This window comes from Strigops habroptila, chromosome 8 (assembly GCF_004027225.2).
Source record: "Strigops habroptila isolate Jane chromosome 8, bStrHab1.2.pri, whole genome shotgun sequence".
Classification (NCBI taxonomy): Eukaryota; Metazoa; Chordata; class Aves; order Psittaciformes; family Psittacidae; genus Strigops; species Strigops habroptila.
In genome coordinates, this window is record NC_044284.2 from 13372091 (window position 1) to 13395020 (window position 22930).

Sequence of the window (22930 nt, forward strand, 5' to 3'; positions counted from 1 at the left end):
AAAAAAAAGAAACAAACAACTATATATTTTAAAGCGGACTTAGAGGGTATTTTTGGCAATAAGAAGCAGCCAATTCCCAATTATTTTAGGTGTAGCCATAATGCCTAAGTATTTTGAAAATCAACTTTAATGAAATGCAAGAAAACTCCAGAAGAGAACCACTTTTGAATTACTTTGTCAGCTTTGTTTGCTCTGAACAGTTCATTATGCAACCTTGATTTGGATAGTTTAATCCTGAATACCTCGGAACAGGGTCCAGAGATGAATATAGCTGCTTTGTGCCTTATAATTGTGATAAAAGTTCAAGTTCAGCAGCATGATTTTTCAAAAAGGGATCAGCTAACCTGCCCTCGTAGCAAGTGTATACTTCTCCTTAGCCTGCACGAGAAGCATCAAATGGAGGCACTGTCAGGACCCAGCAGAGAACCGCGGCTGGGACACAGGCGCCTGCGCATGTAGCAGCCTGCCCAAGGCTTCTCTCTGGTAATGAGCCCTGCAGAGGGAGAGAGGTGATTGAGAGTCCTGAAACTCAGTTGACACCTAGAAGTAATATCAGTAATAACTAGCAGAACAGCAAAACTCTGTGAAGAGCAGGACACAGTTCACTTGTGTAAAAAGGTGCTCTTTAGAGTGGTTGCAGCAATGGTTCTTCAGCAGTGAAGAATCCTGAATATAATCATATAATATATAATTATTATTATATATAATATATGCTAATAATATATAATAATAATATAATCCTGAAAAGAGGAATATTAAGCTAGTTCTCAGAATCAAGTGTTAGTTTGGGACTACGCTGTGTATTCGTAATTCAAAAATATTTTACATCATTTTAAAATATCTACCAAGAGGACAAGCCATTAAAACATACACCAAAAGTTTTCATGTCTGGATTCTCAAAACAGCCTGAATTACATTGCTGCTTCACCCTTGCTTATCTTGGTGGTTTTCCTAAATGTCCAGTCACCACCTAGACATCTCTTGTTGATATTGAAAATTTAAGTGTGCTTTTATCAACAGTTCTTTACCTTTCCCACCCATATCTCCTATAAAACAAGAGAAAAGAAAGGAAATCTGATTTGGATGTACATATCTCTTTAAAGCACTTAAGTCTTGGGCTTTTCAGGGACTGTTAGGTAATGCGTAACTATATTTGTTAACAGAACTTAGCTGGAACAAGAGCTCAGCCTTTGATCTTTAATGTATGCTTTATTGTTGGTTGCACATACTGATGGTACACCTGGAGGAAAAGGAGGCTAAAATATGTAGAAACAAACCCCAAGGATAAGTTCAGTAGTCTTTTTGGAGAAAAGTCTGCCTTCTTTCTGGCAGTTTCCAAAGAGAGGTAAGTGATGTATCCTGATACACTGCCTGAAGCTTTCCTGCTGTCTCCTACCCCTTGCCCCCAACTCTGCTTCCCCGGCACATCCTGCATGGCTCCTGTCGCTGCAGGAGCCTGCCCATCTGGGCGTTTCATAGGAGCCACCATGTGTTGGGTTGAACCAGCCACTCTGACAAGGTTAGAAAACCTCCATAGACACTTCTGCTTTGCATTTGCTTTTCTCTGAATTACAACTCATGTTCTTCTTCAACACAAATCTTTTCCTGGCTTCTGCGTATGTTTGGAAGGGAGATAGAAGTCATCTCAGAGCTTGCTTTGATCTGTAAAATCCTCTCACCTGCAGACGTAAACTTAACAAGAGGGCTTAAAAGCAGAGCTGGTCACAGCAGGTGGGTATCAAAGAACAAGCAGGGGAGAAGGTTCCTTACTAAATCCCGATACCAGGACCCACAGAAAAGCCTCCCATGTTACTGACTGCAGCAGGAATAGGACAAATAAGACTGAGCTGTTCATTGCATTAAAGTTTTCAGAATAGCTTTTCAAGTGAAACCTGGTGTCCAAGCACAGACGCATGTGGGGTGGGCTACTCTGCACCTCTTCTGTGCCTATGGGCAGGGATACCACCCTAACAGCTGCTGCAGCTGCAAGGAAGACTAGTCCTCGCTGGGTGCAAAGGGACACCCGGCAAGGACAGCTGCGGCAGTATGCCTCTGCAATGAATTAGGGCTTACGTTGACTGCTCCTCCCAGAAGTATTGCTCAGAGTAGCACAAAGCATATTTCCTCTCTCTTGAAGGCAACCCGTTACAGCACACATGCCGGCCTTCTGTATATACTGTCCCTGCAGCAGTAACTCCTAGGGACATATTCAAGCCTTTAAATGAGTCCATAGGAGGTCTCTTAAACACAAATGCTTCAAAATCTTTTGAAAAGAGCAGCAGATGTACTGCTTCACAGAGCTGGTTTCCCTGGTGCCGAATTCTGTGCGCAACATGGATATTTTTATGCTGCTTTTCTCTATTATACCCCTCAAAAAGTTATCGAAATGGGTATGAAATTAACCTTGCTTGTTTCTCATGTGGCAGAAACACCACTCCCCTGACAATGGCTCATGAAAAGACTTCATTCCCTACTGTGACACAATAGGTGCTACACCCTGAGTCTTTCTCTAAGCTTAAAGTAAAGATATTTCTGCTTTGGCCAGGTCTGTCCAGCATTAATCGCAAACATGAATTTGTAACAGCTCACTTTTAGGGTATCACTGCATGCGAGAATAAAATTTCTCCTATTGCAGAGAGTTAAGTAACAGTTTTGAATGGCATTGTAAGCATGTCCACTTGGATGGTAATTTAATGACCACAATTCTAGACCTTCCACACAACAAATTGTTCCTTTTCAGTGTTGTGCTGGGAAAAAGAATTCAGGGTACCAGCTGGCAGCTGATACTGGGAAATACTACTTACAAATAAAGACAGGAAGTTTGGTGTAATCACTAGCGTCTAAGAGCAGCTTTCTTGGGATTGTTACTGAACAGATGTAAGACTGGTATTAATTAAATTAAACCCAGAAAAATTGGTCTCTCAATAAACTTAAAAGTGGTGATGCACATTAATGCAATACCAGGAATTTAAAATCTAATGTTCGCTTTTGTATCAGGATAAAAGAGAATAAACACTCTAAAAGACTTTTAAACTTTAGTTTTTACATCTGTAAGCTATAAAACTTTGCAGAGATATATTGCTGTGCCTTTCATCTGAGGTTTGTATTATCACTTTCTTAACAATCTAGCAGGTTGTGGTGCAGGCTTTTACAGCTGCTGTGACGTAGTGGTTAAATTCTACCTGGTGGTATTATAGTGATTAAAATAGAAGTTGTGTCTAGGGTGTCTCTTGGTGTGTATCAACTTGTTGATAATAACTTGCTGCCCAATGAATGGATGGCAAACTGAGGCTGGCTAAGCAGGACATTGGACAGCAGCAAAAAAATAAAAATAACGAAAGCTTTGTTACCTTAGTATCCTGATGACAATGAGCAGTATTCAAATCTCAGCCAGCATTGCACCATCAGACAGATAATAACTGGGTACTGCCAAGTGGGTTGCATTATTCCAGCTGGTGGAGAGATCACTGCATTTTGTTCCAGTAGCCCTTCTTTCTCTGATGCTCAATATTATAGGTAGCTGAGGATATCCAGGTTTTACCATTTCATAGTTTTTCTTGATGTTTAGAACAAAACAATTAAATCCACGTGACACATTGTGACGACTCAGAACACCTAAGCTGTGTTGAGCAATAGATGTGCTTCCCACCCTGCCAATCCCATCCCATCTGTGTATCAAGACATACTGCTGTGTGCTACTACAACTTAGTAGGTGAGACCAAAGAGATTCCAAGGAAAGAAGGAAATATTCAAGTGGGAAAGAAGAAAAAAGAAAAACTAATTTTAACACTGATGTAGTGAAGTTTACATCCACTGCTTTTTTTCCCTTCAGTGGTAGTTTGGGAACCTACAATAACAATCACTGGTGTTAAATGATCAGTTGGTAGCACTGGAAGAAACTGTCATTATTGATCTTCATCTTAACAAGAAATTTTGCTTCCTTGCTGGGAGAGACATGTCTGCCATGTTCCACATCCTTCACATACCTAAAAAAAGTTTCCTATTTCTGAGGTTAAAAGATTAGAGCAAAACAGATGCATGGAAACAATGCAAAATAGCAGCATCCTACCTTCAAAGCAGTCGTGTCCCTAAAAGTCCCTGGGCTCCATATCCTCCACTAGCTTCAAATTTCCACCCCATGCTTGTTCAAGATCTTCATCCTGCCATTCAAAATGATAAAAATATTATCTGCCATTATGTAAAAATACAGCCACCAAGCCTAGGATAATATGAATGAAAGCCGGAAACAAATTAGGTAACATTTCAGACAGTGTGAACTAACATAAATTCATTGATTCTACTGGAGCCAGACGGATTTACATCAGCTAAGAATCTGGCAAACTGTGTTCATGGGTGAAATTATTTGTGGAACATGCTGCTGGCAAACTCCAGCAGATTTTATAGCCACTCTCTTCATCGACACATTCTCATGAAAACTAATATCTAAAGAAAAAGCAAAAAATGAATATTTGGGAAGGGGGTAGAAGTTAGTTCTCTACAACAGCTAACAGCAGCTATATTTTCAGACATTTATTTCAGCTTTAACACTTACAGAATGTGAAATGAAAATCAGAAAAAGCATTTGGCCATTCCACTTGGCTAGGTGTATCTAAGTATTTAATATTAAGGGTAGGCATTTTTTTATATGGTAAACTGAAATAACTCAAACTCAGAATTAGCTGTTCTGTTCTACTAGGCATAAGCATCACTGCATTATTTTTAGACTTTGGACCTAGGAGACTGAAGTAATTCTGAGCATTTTCATATCTGTTGGTCTGTAACATTTTTATCTAGCCAACAAGTCAGAACAGTTTCAAATGCTTAAATACTGAGGTGTTTGTAAGAGGTTTAATAGGTTATCGCGTCCTCCTTTCTGTGTTTGAGTTCTAAGTGTTGCTGATCTAGCCTATAAACATTTTCAGTTTGTTTGGAAGAATGTCATCTAGTAAACCACTGCATTTCAGAAACATTTACAGTTTATTTGACAAGGTAAGGCAGCCCTCTGTCCGAAAGGGGTAGGGAAAAAGGAGTGGTGAAGCCTGCCCCTCTAACATTTGACTTCAAAAGGAAGACAGTGTGCATCAATCAGACAGTGTACTAATCAAAGACAAGTTGAGATATAAATCGATCAGCAGTGATCATGTAGTTCTTGTTCATATTGACCAGTGCTTAACTTGACAGTAGTCCCCATTTAAAGAATCAGAATATATAGAAAAGTTTACTAGCATGTGAACAAAATAAATCTTATAAACGTGTTAAAATTTAAATTTAGCACTTATTTAGCACTTTAAATTTAGCACTTATGTATTCATATCTGTGGACTGGCTTAGTGCAAACAGTGGGCAATGCCCTGCATGCTTTCTGTGAGTCTTGGGAAGTCCTTGCTCCTATGGGAAGGGGAATTGTGCTGACGTTTTGGACTTTGTTTTCTTTTTAAATTTTAAGCTCTCCAAACTGCTTGGAAGTAGGCCACTGAAAAATCAAAGCAAACATGCTCTCTGTGCCTGGATTTTGCTGTTCCCCACTAGATATATTCAGCAGAGGGAGAATAAGAAGCTATTTCCCCCAATTTTCCATACTGCCTGTGGGAATCTAATTCAATTTCCTCACAAATTCAGCAGCAAAACCTAAACACTGAAGAATAAAGTTGAAGAGGCTTCTGTAAATCTCTGGTTTCTAAGGTACTAAGGTGCAGCAGGATTACTGAGTGCAGGTTAAACTTCTTTTCTAGCCACAAAGCTACTTACAGATATAAGAAGCTTAAAAACCTGATCCAACATTAGTCCTTGCTTTGCAAATGAAAGAATAATGTATCTACCTATACAAAGTTATATTTATTATTATCCTTTATTATTGATGTAGCCTCATTCCACGAAGGAATCTTTTTTTTCGGTGGGAGATTATGATGTACTAGATAAATTCATGGAAAGGGACAGGGAAAAAGACTGGTGACCAAATGCATTTCCAGAAATAAACAGATGAAAGAAAGGGCTCATATTTCATTATTCTCACTACAGTGGCTACATTTTACCAGCAGACCACAGGGGTCTTATTCATAACTTCCAGAAAAAAAATGTAGTGCCTTTTTTGGACTTGAGTCCAGGAGCAACGTGGACCTGAGATATTCATATGGCTCAAAAAATACTGAATAAAAACCAGAATTGACTTTCCTACTTCATGTGAGCTGCAACATTTGTTCAGCAGACCTACTTGCAGCCAGCAATCCATTCCATTTTCTCATTGCCAACTGTCCTTAGTTTTTCTGACTCTTTTAGCTTAGAACTTATTCAGATAGGTAGTCCCTGCAGTGAGCACTGGTAGCCTGGATTGCAGTAATTATCTCATTACCTCTTTTATGTGTGTTTCATTGTCTGTTCCATCCTCAAAGAAATAAACTGGCTGGCAATCATTTTATGTCTTCACAACAGTGACCTTTATATTTGTTTTCATCCTCACAAAATCTCCTTCAATAGTAAAGCTGTGTAGATACCTATGAAGCTTTGCAAATAAACATAAGGACCAGCATACTCTGTGGCTTTGACATAACATGGAAAAATCCTACGATATAATAAATAAGAATATTCAGCAGGCACGTGGTGTTTCTGAGACTGTGAGCTTCTGTGAAAAGATGTTCCATTTGTTAGAGAAATTTAAATGAAAAACAGACTTATCTAACTATTTTCATGATGAAATCCCTGATGTGGCGCAATTCTAGGGCAACTTCCCTGCTCAGCTGTGAATCTGGGCTTGGACCAGAGAAATTTGTGTCTAAATTTGTCCCATACAGGTGGAGAACATAGGAACTAGTGCATCCTCCTCTTTTGCATTAGAAATGCAAAGGGCAGCACAAGGGGCATGTCAGAGACATCAGTCAGTGGGAGAGGGAGAGAAAGAGATAGGGAGATACGGGTCGCCATGAGGGGAGATCATGAGGGGAGAGAGGGTTGGCCATAAGGAAGATTATGAGGGAAGACGAGGGGTGGCCATGAGGGGAGATCATGAGGGTAGACAAGAGGTGGCCATGAGGGGTGAAGGGTGGTCATGAGAGGAGATCGTGAGGAGAGAGGAAGGGCACCCATGAGGGAAGATCATAAGGGGAGAGAAGGGCCAGCCATGAGTGAAGATCATGAGGGGAAGAAGGAAGAGCCATGAGGGAAGATCGTGAGGGGAAGGAAGGGGCAGCCATGAGGGGAGATCATGAGGGGAAAGAAGGTGAGGCCATGAGGGAAGATCGTGAGAGAAAAGAAGGGGTGACCATGAGGGGAAAGAAGGGGTGGCCGTGAGGGGAGATCATAGGGGGAAGGAAGGGGCGGCCATGAGGGGAGATCATAAAGGGAAAGAAGAGGCAGCCATAAAAAGAGATCTTGAGGGAAAAAGAAGGGGCAGCCATGAGGGGAGATCATAAGAGGAGAGGAGGGGAGACCATGAGGGGAGATCATGAAGGGAAAGAAGGGGCAGCCATAAGAAGAGATCTTGAGGGAAAAAGAAGGGGCAGCCATGAGGAGATATCATGAGGGGAGAGGAGGGGCGGCCATGAGGGGAGATTATGAAGGGAAAGAAGGGGCAGCCATAAGAAGAGATCTTGAGGGAAAAAGAAAGGGTGGCCATGAGGGGAGATCATGAGAGAGAAGGGGCAGCCATAAGGGGAGATCTTGAGGGAAAAAGAAGGGGCAGCCATGAGGGGAGATAAGGAGTGGCCATGAGGAGAGATCGTGAGGGAAAAAGAAGGGGCAGCTGCAAGAGGAGATTTTGAGGGGAGAGAAAGGACAGCCATGAGGGTAGACCATGGTGGGAGAGGAGGGGCAGCTATGAGGGGAGATCTTGAGGGAAAAAGAAGGGGTGGCCATGAGGGGAGATTTTGAGGGGAGAGGAGGGGCAGTCATGAGGGGAGATACTGAGAGGGGAAAAAGGGGTGGCCATGAGGGGAGATCATAAGGGGAGAGGAAGGGAGGCCATGAGGGGAGATCATAAAGGGAGAGGAAGGGAAGCCATGAGGGGAGATCATGAAGGGAAAGAAGGGGCAGCCATAAGAAGGCATCTTGAGGGAAGAAGAAGGGGTGACCATAAGGGGAGACTATGAGGGGAGAGGAGGAGCAGCATGAGGGGAGATCAGGAAGGGAGAGGAAGGGCAGCCATGAGGGTAGATCATGGGGGGAGAGGAGGGGCAGCTATGAGGGGAGATCTTGAGGGAAAAAGAAGGGGCTTCAATGAGGGGAGATTCTGAGGGGAGAGGAGGGGCAGCCATGAGGGGAGATCGTGAGGGGAGAGGAGGGCCAGCCATGAGGGGAGATTTTGAGGGGAGAGGAGAGGCAGCCATGAGGGGAGATCATGAGGGAAAAAGAAAGGGTGGCCATGAGGGGAGATCGTGAGGGATGAGGGACCAACATGAGGGGAGATCATGAGGGGAGAGGAGGGGTGGCCATGAGGGGAGATCATGAGGGAAGAGGAGGGGCAGCCATGAGAAGAGATCATGAGGAATAAGAAGGGGCAGTCATGAGTGGAGATCATGAGGGGATTGGAGGTGCGGCCATGAGGGATGAGGGGCCATCATGAGGGGAGATCATGAGGGGACATAAAGGGCAGCCATGAGGGAAGATTGTGAGGAAAAAGAAGGGACGGTCATGAGGGGAGATTATGAGGGGAGAGCAAGGGCAGCCATGGGATGTGAGGTGTGGCCATGAGGGAAGATCATGAGGGAAGATCATGTGGTGAGAGCAGGGGCAGCCATGGGGTGTGAAGAACGGCCATGGGGGGCTCGGCAGCAGCTGTACAGTGTGGACCACTATGAGGGGCAGATAAGGGGTGGCTGCAAGTGAAGATCATGAGGTGCAGCCATGAGGGGAGATCGGTTTGCCCTTAGTGACACGGTTTGGTGGTGTGCTTGGCAGTCCTGGGGTAACGGTTAGACATGATGATCTTAAAGGTCTTTTCCAACTGAGTTGGTTCTATGCTTACTTTGTATACTCATTGGTGCAAGAGTTATGTCACTTACCAGTACAGTTTCTCCAGTTATGATGAATTAGTCTCATAAGGTGTCAAAAAAGAAAAATAAAATAAAATTAAAAAAAACCAAACCTAAAACCTGAAGAAAAATTAATGTTTCAGATGCAAAGCTGGTTTTAGCGCAAAGATTTCATGGTGTCTTTTAAAGGTAGAGGCAATCTTTTAAAGGTAGCTTTCACTTTCTCAACTTTTCTCTCTTCCTCCTTCATGGCTAAGGTATCATTTAAAATGCATTTGCAATATGGAAGTATTATATTTGTCTACATTATGTTACAAAACTAAATCCCACTGGTGAAGCTGCTTCAAGTTCATTAGTAAACTTGAGAAGCATAACGTAGATGACAGTCTTAACACATTTGATGTCATGCTAAACACAGCCAAGTCCTTTAGGACAAGTGTAACAAGGTGCTGGAAGCAGTTGCTAGCACTGGGGAGCTGACTAAGGCTCCCGACATTGCTAACAGAATTTTAAAATGCCTAATTAAAAGTGTATGGGAGTGGTATTTAAAGTTGTGTGGGCAGTAATGCGAAGGGCAAACATGTCAACTCCTCTGCACGTTCAGGCTTTGCTTACCTGGCAAGCAGAGAGCTGACTTGTGGCATGTAAAAATAAAAGAGTCTGTACGGAGGGCTTACAAGTTGTTTTTAAGTTGGTTTTCCAAACTTTGGTGATGACCTAGAACGATCCAAAGACGTATCTAAGTGAGGAACATATGGCTAGTCGTTAAATATGTATCAAAGAGCTTCTCTTGTCTTTCTTTCTCATGAATGATCTCTTCAACATAAATGAACCCCTCATGTGACCCCCAGTCTGTTGGTTGGCACTCACATGTAAGAGCATCAGCATGCTATTAGCAATTACCTTAGTGATATTTACAGCATTTTAATGTCACTTGTCTGTATGTAAATAGAGTCTGTGAGGAATGCAGCGCGCCTGGGGCTCCTGCTCCCACTACAACAGCACTGCTCGTTCAACACACCAGAGTGCTTCCTATGCCTTATGTAACTGCCAAAAATATCATTTCAATTGCTTTATGACAAAATAATGAGTCTGTCAAAGATGAGTGGTCAGAAAAACAAATTTGTTCTCCCACACAATTAGAGTTTATAGTGTTGGACAGCAATATCAATCTCCAGTGGTTCAAAATTGAATTTGCACGTTAGAGGGAAATGTGTTCTTGCATGTGCTGTAACCAGGCTGCTTAGCAGAAAGAGTCCTCACAAGTTGAACTGGAAAGATGGATATCAGCTGAGCTGTGGAAACATCAGGATGGAAGTTTCCAAATGGAGACAAGTATTGTGGGGACATAGTGTTCGCTTCCACGAGCTTGGCATTGACAGAGCCGCTCCCACAACAATCAACACAGGAAAGTCTGGAGAAACTGTCACCAGATATAACAGGCAGACAACTGTTCCCTTCGGGTAGAATGCTGTTTCAAGGCCTGCATCTCCCTGTAGGTAACCTAATCACTCAGGGAGTTGTTGATATTTATAATTATGGACTTCAGACATTTTTTGTAAAGATGTACAAAGCATTAGACTTCAGCAATGCCATTTATGGTGAGCATATACTGTATCTCAGAACTGCACCTTGCCCTTAACATTTGCTTTATCCTTTTTTTGCCCTTAGGCTGTTTGACAGTGCAGTGCAAAAGCTGCAGCATACATCCCCTTACATTTGCCATACCTTAACCTGTATTCGCTAAACTGCTGTACTTATTACAGCTTCCTCAATTGTCCCTTGATGTGCCAGGCAGCTGTTATGCACCCACTGCTACCCAGTAACTGTATTTCTGGGCATGCGTACATAATTTTACCTTGTAAAATACTTGGACTTTTTTCTTCGGATTTCCAGAAACCATACAGGCATGAAATACCGTCCTCTGGAACTCACTACACAGGCTATGGAAGCAGTTTTTTAGGTTTTCGCAACTTCTCCATTCTTACACATGCAGCCAAAGTGACCATGTTCTTCTAATGGAAGCATCTACAAAAGGCTAAATGACATTTTGTGTTTAATGTGCTTTTTATGTAAATCTAATTAAGGCTTTTGTTACTCTCTCAGATTTAAAGCAGTAACAGCTAGGAACAGCCCTTCCAAGCAAGTGTTTAAAGAAATTACAAACAGTACCTAGGATTTTTAGTAATAATTTATCATTATATATTCACATAAGTTAACAAAATATTACCTCTGGAGCAGAGAAGAAAGGTAATTTTCCTTAGAAAAAGAAATGAGACAGATGAAGGACTCTGAACTTGCGCAGTCTTCCAAAGGAAGCTGATGTCCACATCCTGACAGTGATCTGACAAGAGCCCAAATCAACTACCAGATCAGTGGTGCTCAGCTGATTCCCAGCTACCTGAAATGCCTATGGTCCAGCCTGTGCTGCTTTGATTTCGCACTGCTCACAAGCCAGTACATCTCATCACAAGAGTGGTTCTCTCATGGCCTGTCTGGATGGTACTTTTAGGTAAATAGTCTTTTTTCTGCAACCTTAAATATTTCAGTTTTCCTTACTGCTTGTCCTGCAAAAAGAAGTACCTTGTTATTGCACTCTAGTCATCTCTCAGCCCCAGTATGCACATTTACCTCTTTCATTCATCCAGAGGAGTCTGTCCCTCAAGCACAACAGGCATTCCTCTTCTTTGCAGAAGTCTCTGAGATTGTCCGTACATACACTCTGATGTATGTAAGGTCCCTGGAACAGATTGCCCAATTCCAAGCACAGCCTTCTAGAAAACCAGACATATACAAAATATCATTTCCCTGTTTCAGTAAAAATGCCTCTCCACATACAGCACAGAATTTGGTATCAGCTTGGTTTTCCCCAGACACAGTACCCTCCAACTTATGTTCAACTTGCTATCCACAGATGCTTTTTCTTCTCTTTAAGTTTTAGCACTGTCTGCAATTTACACTCAATTCAGTATTCAGGTATGTCCTTCATTTGCTGTGAAATCATGATTAATCTGTCCAAGATCTGTGAAGTGACCTCAGCAAAAAATTGGTGCGAGAGGAGAATCAGAACCTCAAGTTCACTCCTCTGAATGTCTTTTCCTTCTTATGCTTCTGCTCTTTTCCTCCCTATGCATAGTTACTGACACTAACAAGAACTCCAGTTTAATCTCTTCAGATTTTATTAATCCAGAAATTTTTTCCATACTTGTGTAACACTAATGATCATAAACCAAGCCCAACTTTTATATTGCCTATACACTAAGACAGCAAAGGTAATGGTTTTGCCACACATTGTCTGACCTTTCGTGTTTGTTTGTTGGGATATTTTTAACATTTCTGTTTGTGCCCACTTTAACTAGCTCTCATTAACTCTACATTTGACATTTTTAATATAAATGTATTTTTTTACCTTGATCTTTGATCTTTAGCTAGTCTTGTAGAACACCACAGTGACTACATTTGTTCCTTACTTTCTACTCCTGGGAAATTACACACAGCAAAATTTAATTATTCTGACAGGTTTTAGGATTATTCAGCATTGTCGGTTCTTTTTTTGCTTGGTTGTTAATGTTAGGTTTTGGCTACCCTCTGCTTACAAAGATGTTAGATCGGTCTTTTATGTCTGATCATAAGATCTGATTAGTCTTTTTTTTTTTTTTTTTTTTGCAGTGATCTAATTTGTGTTTTTCTCTCATTCAATTTAAATCATACTCCTAGAAAGCTATACCTCTCTCCCCATTGCTGGGAGGTTTTGTTGGTGGTTTTTGGGGGGGAGGTTGGTTGTTTGCGGTTTTGTTGTTTAATTGGAGGGAGTAGAAAGTTTGCTCTTGTTTCTCTTAAACATAGTATTATTTGCAATTTTCTTTTATGGCAGTATGCAGCATTTTAGGGATTTGCAAAATGGCATTGATTGAATGAACCTGTGATTATTCTACTGGTTTAGTGCAGAAAGAGCCATTTAGCAGCTCCTTCATTTAGGAAGCTAAGTGGCCAAGATGTCCCTACATTCTGTTTTGTGTATGTTTGTTCTGAATGCCTGTATGAGGGCTGATTGTTTCAAATCTATAAATAGCATTTTAAAATTCCACAGAAGGTACCCAATTACTTCCACAAGAAAATGCGTTTTGCTGCTTTTGTGAAAACGTGCCCATATTTGGTACAAACACAGAACTCCAAAATATGTGGTTTTCCTTTGTCTGTTGGAGCTTGGTGGCTAAAATCACAGAAGCTGTCTTCTGCAGAAACCCTGTCTGTTGTGGTACCGCATGGGCCCAGCCAGGTGGACCACAGAGCAGCTACCATGGCATGATGCCACAGCTCTGGGCTAAGAAGCCCTTCCTCTGCAACAATCTTGGCCTGAGAAATTAAAAATATGGGCACCAGAACCATCAGTAGATCTATTCCATGCTGTCCATGCTCTCTTGCCTGAGAAATAAGGAAAAGAAGGAGGCAGCCTATGAAGAGATGGATCACAGTGGAATTAGGGAATGAGGGAAATAAAAAGAAATCAGTATGCATGAGTATTTATGGGATTTGTTTGTACGTGCACATACGCATCCATATATAGAAATATATGCATATGTTTTGTATATTTATGAAGAGGCATGGGACAGGACTGAGTAGAAGCAGAGGGAGACAGAGAAGGCCAGAGTCCGCCTAAGACTTTTAACCATGCAAGCAAAATTGAGGAAGGGTCAGTCTATCTCTTCAGGAACATATGGCAAGTACATCATCTAAGAAGTGCAAACAGACTTTGCACAAGGTTTTCTGACACAATCTTTTTCTGACAGAGTTTTCTATTTTCAGGTGCTTATTAAGAGAGCTGTGCACATTTACACCAATTAGCAGATGTACCTACATTTATTTTTCTCACCTCAGTTCCCCTTCTAGTCTGCAGCACCCTTTCAGAGCCCTAGGAACTACAGCTTTTCCTCAGAACAGTTTGCTGCCTCTGACCCTGATGAGTCCCTCTAATAAAGCAGAACTCTCCCCCTGAAAGAAATCCTTTCAGTTCCTCTCTCATTTATTGTAGCTACTCCACGCTGTCCACAGTCTCTCCAGCTTTTTTCTCTTCTGACTTTCTATCTACTTTTTTGGTCTTGTCATTATTATTTATCTCTATTTAAACCACCCATCACTCTTTTTTTAACAGCAGCACCATTCACCAAAATCTTCAATCTGTACGTGAATAAGCATATCTCATCCACCAACACCCAAACAGGCATCTTTCATTCTGCAGTAGCTAGTCATTGAAAATTTACTTTACAATTAATGTAGTGTTTAAGCATCAATATTTTGGAAATTATACAAAAAATGAATCACACTATTTTGTCTAGAATATTGACTACATTTTGGTAATTTCAATTTAAAAGGTGTTGAACCTGTTTTTCTTTAGAATGAGCATTGTTCAAACAACAGCAGTTTTATCTGCCTCATTTCTAGCATTGAGGAGAATGCTCCACCATCTTCTGTATTACAGATTCTTGTGGATTTTCTCCAGCAGCCACTTACGACAACTGCAAGCTTGTTTTACCCTGGGGATATATATGTATGTGGCCAGTTGCTCCAGGTCGTTTTCCTTCCAAATGGAAGTCAGTTTGACGGCTGTTAATTTGCACTTGGCTATTCCATGTGTTATGTTGCTCTAATTATTGGTCACTATATAGAGCAGGTGACAAATGCCTACATGAGAACCCTTTACATCACTAGATGTACAATCATTAGGAAAACAAACAGACAGGGTTGTTGAATACTAGTTTTCTCTCCAGCCCCAAACAGAAACAAATTTTAGCCAGGTTTGACATCTGTTGGAAAGGGATGGAAAGAGGCGACAACAACTTACTGTTCATGAAACTAGCATCCCATGCTGTAAGTGTCCTAGTTTCAGGGAAAGAGTGGAATTTAAGGAACACAAAATTGCTCTAAGACCAGATGCAGATTCTGGTTTAGCTAATGATTTTGTTGCAAGGTTCAATTAGGTGTTCTTTACTAAGTAAAACTAAATGTGCCTACTAAAATATTTCCTCTGACCTTCAGCTCCTACAATTATATCAATTAAAGTAGGCAAAAAAAATTCCTTTCTGAGCAAGAAAGTACTTGCTGAACAAGAATGGTAAAATACCATGATAGTGAGCTTCCCTTCCATTGAAGTTTGTCATTGCAGAGAATATTTAATTGAAGTCTCAGACTCCTGGAGCCTAACTTGGATCTTAATTTGGGCCAGATTCTCTAAGGACATGAGCAGAAGTCTTGTTTTGTTCTTGGGAGTAGTAACTTTTGAATTTTTGCAAGATTATAGGCCTGTCTGTAGTGAAAATTATGAATAATTCAGTCCATCTCACTGGAGCTGTGTTAGTGAAAACAAGAAAAGATTCAGTATCTTGGAGTCTTAGTGAAATTACTGCTTTTAGATCTGTGAGAGCTGAAGATATTACAACATGCTATTTGAGTTATGTCTTGTAAACCATGTTAAAGCAATAATACAGGCAAAACACACAAAAATAGTGTAGTTCCCATGGTTTACTAAGACTTAATCTGAACGTAAACTCATCTCTAAATAATATCCAACTTTTTTTTTTCCTGTTATTTTTGCCTTTTAAAATAGGTGTAAGTGCAACCTTCATGCTACTGGCTGTAAAGAAGAAAACAAAAGACTACTTTGTGAATGTGAGCATAATACAACTGGCCCAGACTGTGGAAAATGCAAGAAGAATTACCAGGGCCGACCGTGGAGTCCTGGTTCTTATCTGCCTATACCTAAGGGCACTGCTAATATCTGTAAGTAGTTCTATATAATAAGGTTATTTCATCGTTAGAATTCTGCCCTGTATCATGACTCTGAAGGAAGATTAATACTGGCTAAAGTTTGTCATTTCTTTATGACCCAGTGCGTGTAACTGGACAAGGTGTCAAATTGTGTTAATTGTCTGTATACATATCTATGCTCTCACATGGTTTTAAATAACTTGCATGAGAACTGCATATTTGTATCTGTAGACAAATCCTGTGACACTGCACGGAAAGGGCTAAGGAATGAAAGAATTAGGCCCTTCACATAAAAATCACATACAGAGGAGAGAAACCCATGAGAATACCTGCAGCACTGCTCTGGCCACAGCGCCTTCCTGCATTCGTACATCCTTCCTGACTCAAGTGTCGAAACAACCTCAGCTCATCATGTGAGAGGAGGCCCTTGCTCTTTTTTTTTTCTTTTTTGTCCATTTAAGGAAGTTAAGTAATCTCAGACCAAATTTTTTCAACTAATAGGTAAAGATCTAGCAGTTGATAAAGGAAATTTTTACTTGATGCTGACCTGCCGTCCAGATTTACATACATTCTTTTAAATCACTCTGTTGAAGGGGGAAGGCGAGGGCAAAACCTGAGGTTTTGTATCTGCTTGTTTCCAGCTAATAACCATTCAACAACACACATACACACTACTCCAGCACACGTATTATCCAAATGAAGTTACTGACAGCTGCATTTCCTGACAGGATTGGGTCAAAAAGAACACGCTGCTGAAAGAGAGGGCACAAAGACAAGTACAAGCATCAGTTCTTCCTTTCATGCATCTATGAAATACACAATAATTTAGAATGCTCTGAATAGCAGACTTAAATTCCTTTGAAGAAAGGATTGAAGAAGATGAGGATAAATCACCAAACCTTTTGACAGAAGTTACTAGCTTAAGAATAGTCCACAGTTTTGTCCTGATTAAAAGCAAAACATTCATTTTAAAATATTAGAATATAACAATTTACTGAAAAGTTATTTGGGAGAAACAGAGATATGTACTGCAATTGGATGAAAAGTTTAAAACCAGGAGCAATGTGCAATGCTCAGAATGTTATCTAAGACTTCAAAGCAGCAGCTGTGAAGAATCAAAACTCAAAAATTAATATCATAGGAAGCAGAACCTTATCAAGTTAAATGTGAGAGTAATAGACCAAGTAACAAACCGTGAAGTGTGGGAGCATGAAATTATGATAAAAATTTTACTGAGCAGAAAAAAAATGAACTTCCAAAAAGCGGGGGAAAAACATTTTGTAAGAGTAGTCACTTTTTCACATGTTATAAAAAGTGAGTGTAGATCACAGACTTAATACTTTAAAGCTATGTTCAGAAAAAATGGTGAGATTTACCAGGTTGGTTTTATTCATATATTTTATATATACATATACACACACACACACACAGGTATGCACACATATACATTTCTTTCTTATATATATACGTGTGTGTGTGTATATATATATAAAAAATATAAAATGCAGTTGCTACCCCAGCAATCATCTAAACCAGTGACAAGATACATCTGAACACTGGGAATCTTTCTAAATGCAGCTTGCTATGTCAGTTGCATCATTTCCAATCAGTTGAACACACACCAGACGGAACAGTGGAATTAGCACCCACTAAAAGGATGCCTGAAGCTTGTTAAAACAACTTTCAACATTATTGAATTCCATCAGATATACAATTCCATCGATAATCAAAACTTTTTGCAAATAATAGGCAGTCTTTTCTGGGTTTTACTATTATGATGATATCATCACAAAAATGTAACCTTGTTTGAACTGGTGAATACTCCACTTACCCTCAAATCCTGACTTCAGCAGTGATCAGCATCAGGAATTTATGGGAAACAGGAAGAAGTATAAAGGTTTTCTTCTTTGCCATCCCAGTTGCCAGCAATAAACTGTCTTTCTGAGCTGGATCCTCCGTCTTAGTCACAGTGTTTACTAGCTGCCGAGCAGAGACCTAACTGTCATAAGCTTGAACTCAGTGACATCTTATGGCAATACATTTCACATTTTAAAGACACAATGAATGAAAGGTATTTCCTTTTGTTTGCTTTAAATGTTTTTATATGGTTAAGTCTGTACGTCCTTAGATAAGAAGAAACAGAATAATGTATCCCTATTTAAGTCTGTTACACCATTCCTAATTATACAGAGTTGACATGTCCACTCCTCTAGCCTGTTTTTAAATGATGAATCCTAATCTATTTAATCTTAGCATATACAAAACCATGCCACATCTCTGGTCATCTTTGATGGTTCTGTGATGTCATTTTTTAATTTGGTGAGGCTGAAACTACACATGATATTCTAGACATAAGAACAACATGAATTTTTTACAATAGCATAAAAATATGTCTGCTTTCCATTTTGTTATTACAGCGATCAGCCCTTCGGTCCTTTTTAAGTATGGTGCCACAGTTACATTATTTGTTCTGGCACTGAGGCTGACATAAATGACAGGTTATATGTTACAGTAGTTAGTTCAGAAGTGTCATATTTTAGTTCCTTTAAAACACTTCCTGGGTGAACATCACCTATGGCAATTCTTATAGTTTGATTTTATTTACATCTGCTAAAACACTTTCAGATTATGATAGACATTGAGAAACATCCTCAGATTGTGAGAATCTCTCTAACCTTCTTTGTTGTGAACATCAGTGAAAACAATTAATTTAGTATTCAGTATTTTAATACCTTGATTGCCTCTCTACCTAGTCATCTCTCTGGGATGCCTTCTGCTTCTAGAGTGGCTATTTTAACAAAAAGGTATTATTAGCTTTTATGTCTGTAGCAAGTTGATTCTCAAAATACTGTGGCTTATATTTAACTTGACAGATTTTATGCTTTGGGTTTTTTTTTTTTTTCTCCCTGTCTTTCTTCACTGAGATACTGAGATGACTTAACACTTTCCAAAATCTTCATTCTGGTGAAGAATGAACACCCATTTTGGATTGGGTGTTGGTTTTTTGTGGTTGTTTTTTTTTTATCTTTTGTTTGGGTTTTTTTGGTTGTTGGTTGGTTGGTTTTTTGTTATTGTTGTTTATAAGATAGTTAACTTTTATAATTTAAAAAAAAAAGATGGGTTATATGTGATTATTCTGAGTCTTTCATACATTTTCATCTTCCTCCATGCTGTTGACGTTAAATCTTTTTAGCTATTCTTTTAATATTTCTTCTAAATAAGTCATTTTATCTGCTCACTCTCTGAAAGTTAAATATTACTATGGTAGATTTTTTTTTCATGCTGTTCCTTCTGAACAACTATGTTGCCTTTCACTCCAGAAGTGGTTCATTGATAACTACTTCTTGGATTGGGTCCTATGTACTAGTCAGAACTAAATCAGCTTCTCTTCTTGTGGGTTGTCTGATTACTTGCTACCAGCAGCAATCATTTATGGTACGTAAAAGCTTCATTTCTTTTGTCATTTCCTGATCTAATGCCGCATATGTTGGAGAATATGAATTTTTGCATCTTTGTATAAACTCTGCACATCCAATGTAATTTCTCTTACCCTGTTGTGTTTATGTCACCATCTCCATCGTGTGGTCAGCAATGCAGCATTATAGTCTCCCTAGTCAGGAGTGAATTCTATAAATAGCTGCTGGAACATGTTGATAGAATTGACTTCTCTGGTTTGACCCTAAATTTCCCTTGATATATTACTTTAATTCCCTGGGGACACTTTGTATAATCCAGTAATATAGTGTCCCTTTGATATTATTCCTTCATCCAATTTTCAGAGTCTATCTTTTCCGCCTAAGACCAAAATATTTAAAATTTTAAAGGGTTTTGAGGGGTTTTTTATATGAGTGTGTTTAAAGAAGATACAGCTAAAAATAGTTGTATAAATGAAACACTCAGAAGTTTTTTGGAGGTTTGGTTGGTTTTGTTTTGTTTGGGGATTTTTGTTGGTTGGTTTGGGTTTGGGTTTTTTGGGGTTGGGGGTGTTGGGTTTTGGTTTGATTGGCTTTTTCCCCCCATAAAATAAAAAGATCCTTTTTTTTCAGAAATCCTCTGATTTTGGAAATTTGCTCAGATTCAACAAGAAGCCTAATGTCTATTTCCAAATCTTTCCCAACATGAACTTCTGTTGTTTCCACTGCTCTGCTTCTACTACCTTTTTTTTTTTTTTTGTGGCTGATAAGACTTTATTACACCATTTCAAGCTACAGATCACGAAATACCATCCTAGACTATACTTCAGGCACAGCCTAAGTCATGATGTATCTGGTTTTTGTATCCTTCTCATTTTAAGTCAACATGAGTTTTTCAGGAAAACACAAAACGTTTTTGCTTTGCTTTGCTTATGAAAGACACCAAGTACTCTGTTGTTTACTGGCACTAACAGTATTTCCGCATTTGTCTCCTGCATAGCGTTTATTTTATATTTTCACTCTATCTTATTGACTATTTTGTGATTACATTTATTCCCTTGTGCTGCCACATTCTATGGATAGTTTTTTCTGCAATATGTTTTGACACTCAAAGTGAACTTATTGAATTTCTCTATACTTGGTAGTACAAGACGGCTTTTCTCCTCAGCAGTCGTATGTGTCTGACAGCAGTAGCCCTTTTCTTCCTCCTGTTGTTTAGATCATCTTTGGCACTTATGTTCTTTGCTCCATCAGACAGAGTTGTCGAAGACTGTACTGGGCTGCCATCCATCAAAGCCTGCTAGCTTTTTGTCAGTCCCTCCACAACCAATAACCTGTATGAGAACTGCTTGACACTCAGCGAAAACCACCTCCTAGCTGTTACATGGCTTTTCTAATTCATAGTTCAGTGTGACACAAAGGATTGAGCAGGACACAGGGAACATAAGTGGTTCTTTTCAGCCAACAGTTAGGCAGATAGTCCCAATCACTTTACTGAATTTCTCTGCAGGGGGTCATGTCCCCCTTCACATTTCCCCCCCATGCCTGATAGTACAGCCTTTGTCTCAGCCACACAGCCTTAATCCTCCCTGAATGGGAACAGACTTACAAGGCATTATTGCAGCATACCTGCCACATAAACATTTGTGACAAAAAAAATATGGCACTTCAAGTATTGCACTGATTGCCTTCATCCATGTTTGTAGGTTTCCCTATGAATATTTGCTGACAAAAAGCCATCTTGAAGGACCGGGGTAAATTAAGCTGCCAGAGAGGTTGTGGGATGGACAGGCTTTCTATTCAGGAATCCAAGTAACATGGATCCCTGTTACTGAAAAGACCACAGTACTGTCAAAGCAGACTCATAAAGTATATAGTGTCCCATTTTCAAGTGCCCCAATCTCCCTAACAACTGGAAGGAGCTTTCCAGTACCTACTTCATGACTGAGGTAGAAGAGGTGACCCCACATTATCTCAATTGGAAAGAATGGGACACTCATGCTTAAAATGTAAAACATTGCTCCTTGATGATTTTTGAGCTTTCATAGAGAAAGAGAAAGATATTGGAATTAGATGATCTTAAGGTCCTTTCCAACCCTAACTATTCTATGATTCTATGATCCTATGAACGTAATGTTACAAAACAGCAAAGCTTGTTATTGTTCCTATTTTATATTGCACATTATTCTGGGGCTCATGAAGCTTACGGAAGATGTAAAGCCACAGGAAGATGTTACACAAAAGCTATGTCAGGCTGGGATATTTGGTGATGAGGGAAAAATTATAGTGTACCAAGAGCATTCAGGAAGACAGAAGTGTCAGAGAAACCTGCAAATGATAAACTAACTTCCCTCCAACTTGGTATCCTCTGCACTGGCCAGCAAAACATTGCAAGTACATACCTAAAAACCAAAGTGATACAAATAATGTGCTTTTTTTTTTTTTTTTTTTGCTTTTTTTAAATGCAGCTTGAAAAATTTTTCTTCAGTATTCTACCTTCTTGTGCGACCCTGCTGAGCTGGCTGTTTGAGCTGGCTATGGTGGCATCTGTTGCAGGGAAATTGATTGCTGCCATCCATCACTGGTTTCAAACAACTCTATTTTTGCTGTATACAGTGAAGAGAAGAAATGAAAGAGGGTTCTAGGCCTTAAGCAGCAGTATTGGAAGGCAAAATGTCTGTTCTAGGATACTCAAAGTTCTAAAAAAATGGTCTGGTTTGGAATTTTTGAAGTTTTTAATATCTAATATTCTACCAATAAATTAGGATTACTTGAAAAAAATACTTTGATCTCACTGGGAGTTTCCTTGACAGAGAGTATTCAATACTGGTTTGGAGTCACTAAAACAACAGAAGAAGTCGTCCAAATTTTTAAAGGTGTTACCCAACAAACCAGTAACTAAATATTTTCTTTGTCCCATTAATTTGTGGCAATATTGCTTGGGAAAGCAGAGGTGGAAGACAACAAACTTCATCTAAGCAGGTCTTTCTCTAAAAATTGAAAGCTTTTCAATCTTTACAGAGCAAGCAAATGCTAAATTAACAGGAGCAGGAGTTCTAGGGCTGTTGTAATGAAACACAAGTGAAATTTCCTAAGAATTGTGTCTTCCACTGTGCCTGGTCCTTCAGCTGAATACAGGTTTGGCAATACATGAAAGTTTACTCCTATGATCATAATGATCACTCTCTTTGAGGGATTACAAGATGCTAGGTTCCTCCAGCTTCTCAGGGCTTTAAATGACTGGAGAATTCAAAACTTCTGGAATTGCTGCTGAGGATCTGATACTGCAATCATGCCTCAGTGGAGGAGTTGCAAAGGGAAAAAAGACTTACTGCAGGAAGTGCTGTCATGCTGCAGCACAGATATTCTAGTGAAAGATCAGAGGTGACATTAACAGCCCTGCTCTGACTCTTTGCCATGGACAGCTCTACATTTTGTTCCTGATTAAGAGTTAAAATGTGTGGTGTAGAGTGTAATTATAAGGATGTCTCTTTTGTCAGAAAAGATCTCACGCAGCTCTGATCAGCAATTAATATGAATCCAGACTTGCACTGCATAATTTATCATCATATCCTGCCATGTCTTCATAGGAGGAGATACTTAATTCTTAGTCTCTGGGCTGTATTCACCTCACCTGGATAATTCACTGAGCTCTCGGTGACACTCTTTCCCTGAATGCAAGTGAACTGTGAGCTGGGTGTAGTCTTCTGATAGCAGCAGGAGCCTGTCCCCAGCTCCCTGTCATACAACGGGTGCACATTCAGCTTGTGATGGAGAAGAGGTAGAAAAG

At 39.9% G+C, this 22930-nt stretch overlaps 1 protein-coding gene across 9 annotated transcripts in view; it reads left to right on the top strand.

Moving 5' to 3' along the window:
* The window catches only part of NTNG1 (netrin G1), a 161579-nt gene that overhangs the window by 83561 nt on the left and 55088 nt on the right, over nt 1-22930 (top strand). For all 9 annotated transcript variants that reach the window (XM_030495688.2, XM_030495684.1, XM_030495691.1 and 6 more), the window contains exon 4: nt 15567-15739. In XM_030495688.2, the coding sequence (XP_030351548.1) occupies nt 15567-15739 (173 nt within the window). The remainder of the gene's footprint in view (nt 1-15566; nt 15740-22930) is intronic.